General features: G+C 41.7%; 1 protein-coding gene across 1 annotated transcript in view; it reads right to left on the bottom strand.

The window, feature by feature from the left end:
* Positions 1–230: 230 nt before the first annotated feature.
* Sim1 (single-minded family bHLH transcription factor 1) overlaps positions 231–7,425 on the bottom strand; it is a 78,346-nt gene continuing 71,151 nt past the window's right edge. Inside the window, exons 11-12 of the mRNA XM_013022391.1 lie at positions 6,016–6,418; positions 231–3,408 (exon numbers count right to left, since the gene is read on the bottom strand). Coding sequence (XP_012877845.1) covers positions 2,678–3,408; positions 6,016–6,418 — 1,134 coding nt within the window. The 3' untranslated portion in view covers positions 231–2,677. The remainder of the gene's footprint in view (positions 3,409–6,015; positions 6,419–7,425) is intronic.

Raw genomic sequence — 7,425 nt, 5'->3', positions numbered from 1 at the left:
CTCAGAGAGAGCACCCAAGCCCTGTAGTTCAAGCCCCAGGATCAGCTGAAAGAACGAAAGAAAAGAGAAAAAAGAAAGAAAGAAAGGAAAAAGAAGGAGGGAGGGAGAGATGGACAGAGAGAGAAAGAAAGAAAGAAAGAAAGAAAGAAAGAAAGAAAGAAAGAAAGAGACAGAGACAGAGAGAGGCAGAGAGAGAGGGGAGAGAGAGAGTGAGAGAGAGAGCGAGCAAAACTGTCATCCACCCTAAGAAACATTATTCTCCTGATGAGCCCCTATCTGTAGAATCCATAATTTATTCCTCCCATTAATTAGCCTACATATAAAAGCCACTGGAATTATTTTAGTGACAGACTTTTCTTTAATAGCAGTTCCTTTACTTTGTTTCCTGCTTCCATTTCTTTTCCGGTATTTGTTCTTGACAAATTTGGTGGAAATTTTTCTATAAGTAGAAAACAACTGCACAAATTTCCTTTCCTTTGTCAGACACTCATGTTTTGAAACATTTATCTGTCTATAGAATTCTGCAAAACCTTTAGCATTCTTAAAACCTTATTTCACATTGCAAATTGATCAGTCTATTTTAAATGTTTTGGAGGTTCAATACAAATAGTTGTCTTAAAAGTACTTACTAGTCTTTGTTTAGAAATTAACTCAAAATTGACTTTTATTGTATTTGAAACATTTTTAATGTAGATATGATTACTCCCTTTCTTATTTATTTTAGCATTTATATTGACAAATGTTGCTGTTACACAAATGATTAATTCTATGTAACATCTTTTCTCCTGTACAAAAACCCAGTATTCAACTCTCAAATTATTATCATACAGATTATCAATAATCTAGACTTCCAAATAATTGTATTAAATGAGGAAAATATAGTATTAATCCCTGAGTGTCCAATGTCATGTTCTGTTTTCAAAATGTTAAGTCATGTTCTTCTAGTACATTCCCCTCCTTGAATATGGCACAAGTTTCAGACATGAGACTCCTACAAAATATTTTCTATGAGGCTTCTCTGATCAATTGTGTCACTTCACTTTGATTACTAGACAATAGTGCATTAAATGAATTCTATTCTCCCTTCCCCTTATGAATTTCTACCATCTACAATTTGTTTGATTCTAAGAAAAGTTTAACTGTTACTATACCTTCCTAAAAGAGCCCAAGTACCTGCTTAAGCTACAAACCATGAAGATCTTTGCATGTCCTGGCAAAACCAGGACAACTGGTCTTGACAACTCAGTGCAAAGTAGCTCCCAACTCCGATTCTGCTGCACCAATGAACCACAGAGCCGTTGACCATTAGATCTGCCTTTCAGCACAGAGATCTGTGACCCAGACATGCCATGTGACCCATCTGAGATCACAAGAATCATTCACAGCCAGAGTCAGAACCAGAACCAGAACCCAGAGATCTTGGCATGTAGTTTCATTAATCTTTCTGTTATATAGCACACATATAAAAAGCAATTTTTTTGTTTTCATTGTTTACAAACAATAAAGAAACCCTGCTTATTATTTCCATCAGAGTACTCCTCTCACCCCCTTAACCACTTGCTTATCTGCTTTTATCTTAGCCCCTCTCCTTCACCATGGCACATCTGTGCTTTGAAATGTTTTCAAACACTTGCCCAGCTGTCATATCACACACTTCACAGGTTTGCCTTCATTATTTCTACACTAAGCAGCCTTTTTTAATTTCTTAGGGAATTTGGTTTGAATTTTCTACTTGGTTGGTTTATCAGCAAGCCCCCAAACATGTTGCTTACTTAATTCTGAGCCATCAATTGTTTTGAGATATCATTTTGTCCTTCTCTGACCCTGGCCTTGCCGTCTTCATTAAACTACTTTCAGCTGAGCACACCACACTTCGGATGTGTTTCCTACCATCTCAATGCTGCTACTTAGAAAACTCCTTACTCCTATGACAGTGCAATTCTGGCCCTTGTCTATCTCAAAAAGTAAGGTGAAAATACACCACTTTCTGATTGCTTATAATGGATTGCAGGTGAAAGCACATTCTTGTACCACAGCCAGACCATTTCCTTAATTTATGCCTGAACTAAATGAGATGACTGGTTTGAAACCACAAAGAAGAAATCAATTTATGAGATGTATCTCTTTCTTCCTTCGTTATTTTGAGCAGGGACATTTTGTTTAAGAAGCTTCATATAGTAGAGCTAGGGAAAGGTGCCCTGGTCTGGTGTGTTGATCATGTATGTTCTCTATTTCTGCATGGTTAGGTGTGTTTCTGGCACATATTCTCTATTTCTGCGTGTAAAGTGCACATAGCATTTGTGAAGAGTGAGTAATCTGTCTGTAGGAATTTAATGGGATCATTACAATACAACATTGCCATTCTTCAGCCCTTCCATGTGGCATATATGCTTCCTTGATTTACATGAGTATTTTTCAATTCAAATATGTATCGATTCTAGTTCCCATATAATTGGATGGGCTATTTATGTAGTCACTTTATCTCCATTATCTGTATATAACCCTGAATGCTAGTGCTATGTTTTCTTCTTTGATTTCATGGGAACACATGTCATATACCCAGGAACTTAAATTACCCTCTCTTGACAATCTGTGGTGTAGTAAGTGCTGGTAATGGGACATTAAACTATAAATATGTTTCAGAGACCCTTGAAGAACAAAACATTTTAGAAAAACATCAGCTTCCATTGGTTATTATAACAGATGTTCCTTTGTGTCCTTGTGCTGGGTCTGGCTGCATCCTCAGATGGGAAGTTACATCAAAGTGGGAGCCATTACAGCCCAAGGAATAGTTTCTGATGGTTTCACTGTCATATAAGTGCTCCAGGGCATATCCAGTTAATGTGTAAGCATGCTTATCGAAATACTGCCGGTGGGAGCCAAAGCAGTTTGGAGAGACAGCAGAATGGTCTCCTCCTGTCTGATGAGGAGACATATCTGCATGCAGATAGTCTTTAGCTAGGATCAAACTGGATTTTGAAATACGATCGGAATTGGGGCTACTTATCCGAGACAGTGCGGTGGGACTGTTGTCATAGTCATTTTCATGGGGACTCAGCATCTTTCCCTCTCTCTGCTGGATGTGGTCGCAGGGTGACGTGTTGGCAAGGGTGGAGCTATGGCAGACTTCACCTGTTGTTGGGGGCTGTGGGTAGTTTGCAAAACAGAGAGAGTGTTTTTTCCCAGCTCCGTTTATGGAAGCCAGTTGATCTGGGGGAACTTTTCGGAGTTGCAATCTGTTCTCTTCTTCTTTAATCATTTGTTGGGTAGCTCTGATCAGAGTTTCAATTTTGCTTGGTTCCTGTGGGCTGCTTTGATACTGCTCCGTGCGGTATCTCTCACCAGATTCACTGGCTGACCCTGGGTCTGGGGAACTAACCACACTATCTTCATCCCAATGACCTCGTCCTGGAAATCAGAAAATGTAAAAAGTAAGTCATTTAAAAATTCATGCACATGTGCATGCATGCATGTGTGCACGCACACACACACACACACACACACATGCACACACACACACACACACATTTCTTTTCCTATTAAAGTATATCATACACTTTTAGTTTTTTTAATGTAAAACTTAAGTTAGACACACACCTACGTGCCAGAATAGTTGCTTTATTGTGCTGGAACTTGTGTTGAGTTCACATAAAGTTGGTGGACATTAAGTACAGATAAGATTTATAAAAATATTTTTAGACCATAGCTTATTGTAGGTTGTGAATGCCAAATGGCAAATTAGGAATGTTTCCACCTCTTTCTTTGTATTTTATTAGATCTTTCCAGCTTCAAAAAAGGAAGGAAGGAAAGAAGGAAGGAAGGACATAGAAATTGGTTTATGGTATTCTTGAGAGCGGTGTTGGTTAGAGTGATGCCTGGAAAATGCTTTCAGTTAAGCTTGAAAAAGACAATAGCATAGACTGAACCTTTTTTTCTATACTACATAAAATAAATCACTCAAAATGTTAATGTCATTCAATGAATCTAAACAAGGGTTATATAAAAGCCCTTAATCTTAACTTTCAACTAGTCATGGGTTAAAATATATCTTTTACATATATGTGTGTGTGTGTGTGTGTGTGTGTGTGTGTTGATGGATAGATACAGATATATTTTGTCCCAATCAAAATATAACTCTACTTTATTAAAGGACAGGGTAAGCATTCCAACTTCCAAAGTCATTTTATAGGAACTCTGATATCTCAGGTGGCTTCTGAAGCAATATGAAGAATAAGTAAATATTAGCCGAGTGCCGGTGGCTTCCACCTATAATCATAATTCTAACTACTCAGAAGGCTGAGATCTGAGAATCATGGTCCAAAGCCAATCTGGAAAAGAAAGTCTATGAGACTCTTATCTCCAAGTATTTACCAAAAAGCCAGAAGTAGAGCTGTGGGTCAAGTGGTAGAGTACTACTCTTGAGTAATAAAGCTTAGCAACAGTGCCAGGGCCCTGAGTGCAAGCCCCAGGACTGGCATGAGAAAAAAAAAAGAGTAAGTAAATACTAACAATTTTAATAACTTGCTCTGAACCAAGGAGAAAAACATAATATAAATAAAATGGATACATAATGTATCCAAAATATATTCCAAGGCAGTCTGATATCAATGTAAAAAGCAAGGAAAACAATCAAGCAGAGACATACAAAAACTGAAAACTTCCTAATGCAGCAGAGTTGCTGTGGATCACGCCATCGCTGCTTGCTTCCCTTTCCTCTTTCAATTTTATTTCTAATATTTTCTTACAGACCAGGTAGGTGAAGCCAGGATTTCCCCCGCCCTTCTTTCTTTGACAAGCAATTAATTGCCCTTTGCTCTTCATTACTAGCCTACTGAAATGTTCCTTGATTCAGAACAGCCTGTTCACTCAAAATAAAAGCTGAAGACTAAAAAAGAAGGCCATTAGTGTCTGGGTGGCATCTGACAGGAGGCTTTATCAGTGGATAAAGACAAGGAGAGTCATTGCCGGCCTTCATATCTATATGTGCCACTGACTGACTTTTAATGAAACAGTGAGGGTTTCAAAGAACCGCCTGGACCCAAGCTTGAAATGCACAGGGCGGGTTCTCCAGCTTACTTTGAAATGAACAAAGAAAAGCATTTCCAATGATCAAAGCCTTAACTTCAGGGCCCATTTCCATGTGTTGCAAAGGCTGTATAATAATCCTAAGGTGAAAATCTCTGTGGTTACTAAATGTCCTCCATCCTTACTGCAGGCCACTGTGGTTGTCATCATGCGGAGGGACAGTGGGTGGGGCAGATAATGGATCTAGGTACTAAATGCCAGAGAGGCAGAAGACTATGGCATCAGTGACTGACCTCACCAATCTATCAATAGTGCCCTCACTGCAATAAACCCTGCTATAACTCAGTGAACCACTATTCACCTCCACCTTTGAGTCCTGGCACACAGAAATACATACATACGTGTGTGCATGCATACATACATGCATACATACACATGCATGCATTTACATGGACCAATATGCATATATGCACATGTACACACATACACACATACATATATAGAGATGGCAAGTTCAATAGGAAAATATTGACTTTGATTTCTACTTTTCATGATTTTGGTTTTGTGCTGATACTGGGACTTGAACTCAGTGCCTGGCTGGATGCTGTTCCTGACTGCTTTGTTCAAGGCTAGCACTTTACCACTTTACACCTTCACTTGCGTCTCTTCGGTGGTTAATTTGGAGATGAAGAGTCTCCGACTTCCCTTAGATCCTGGGCTCTCAGCCTCCTGAGCAGCTAGGATTTCAGGCCTGAGCCACCGGTGCCCAGCACATTTTCCTTATCTTTTTAAGATGAGAAACTTGTTGATCTCACCTGTCACATGTTCCACAACTATGACCCAAATGAATACACTCAGCCCGAGTGGCCTTGGTTTTTTTTTTTAACATTCCAAGGGAATGCAGAAGGAGAGGCCCCCTGGAGCGGGCCATTCCAGACCCCGGAACCCTCCTCCCTCGCTGGGGGCTGCAGGAGTCCCGGCTGCTCTTACCCTGGATCCTGTGCACCGAGGCGATGTGCGGCATGCTGTTCTCGTAGGCTTCTCGGCTTTCCGGGGAGGCCTTGGTCAGGGGCAGGGCTGCCCGGGAGCCCCACCAGGGCTCCCTCCCGGCCTGCGGCGTCCCCAGGAAGTACCTGCCGGCCTCGCAGCGGGCCCCCTCGCAGGCCTGGGTGTGGAAGTGCCGGTCCTCCACCAGCCGGGAGTGGTCGAGCGCGAAGCCGTAGCAGAGCGAGCTGCGCTCCGAGAACTGTCGGTAGGCGCACGACGCGTCGTGCTGGGAGCCCGCGCGCTCCGCGGGGTCCAGCAGCTGCGGGGACGCCGTGTCGGTCAGGGGGCTCCCGCCCCACTGGCTGTCGTGATCCGACTCTGATCGCTCCGTGTGAAAGCCCGAGTACTGAAACGGGGAGAGCGGGGAGAGAAGGCCAGGGCCAAAATACATAAATGAGCTAAATACACACAAACAGCCTTGGGTGCCCACCCCCACACACAGCACCCCTAGAGTCAGATTGGCTTGAGGCTGCCAAAATAAGAGTCACTGCAACTCCTGGCCACCAACGTGGAATCGCTTAATAAATCGGATGAAGCCTCCATAGAGAATCCTAGTGGTGGCCGAAAGGAGGATTTTAATAATAATGATGAGAGGAGTAGGAGTAGTAGTAGTAGTCAGCCAAACTTTGGTAGCTCAATCTGTAACCCTAGCTACTCAAGAGGGTGTGATCTGAGAATCAAGGTTAAAGCTGGCCTGCAAGGGGTTGGGGGCGGGGGTAGAGGGGTAGGGGGAAAGAGGGTGTAAGATTCATCTCTCCAGTTAACCAGCAAAAAAAAAAAAAAAAAAAAAGCTGGAAGTAGAGTGTGGCTTCAGTGGTAGAGCACAAGCTTTAAGCAAAAAAATGCAAAAGAGAGTGAGATAAGAATATGAGACTCTAAGTTCAAATCCTAGAAGTGGTTAAAAATTAAATAACAACAACAACAATAATAATAATACATAGCGAACATTGAAGTTGCAGTAACTGGATGAAGTCCTCCAGTGAATTAGTCCAGCAAGTTCCTCTAGGAACACATTGCTGACAACTTTGCTTTCCCCTTTGTATGCATAGGGGAACTACAGCTCAGAGAAGCAAAGTGATCTGCCCCAGCCCACAGGGTTAGTCTGAAAAAGAACCAACATTCAACCCAAGTTCTTCATCATTGCCCAAAGGGTCTCATTTTAATATTTTCCCCAAAAAAGCCTTATATTTTATTTCTTTTTGCTTTTGCTTTCCACTTTTTTATTCTTTTTCTTTACTCTTTTGTGGGGGGGAGGGCAGATCTTGGGGCTTGAATTCTAGGCTTGGGCACTGCCTTTGAGCTTTTGTGCTCAAGGTAAATCCTCTATTACAGTGCCATTTCCAGGCTCTCTCT

The sequence above is a fragment of the Dipodomys ordii genome, unplaced genomic scaffold (assembly GCF_000151885.1).
Source record: "Dipodomys ordii isolate 6190 unplaced genomic scaffold, Dord_2.0 Scaffold62, whole genome shotgun sequence".
Lineage (NCBI taxonomy): Eukaryota > Metazoa > Chordata > Mammalia > Rodentia > Heteromyidae > Dipodomys > Dipodomys ordii.
Note: the sequence above shows the minus strand (reverse complement) of the source record. Positions and strands in the feature narration are given on the sequence as shown.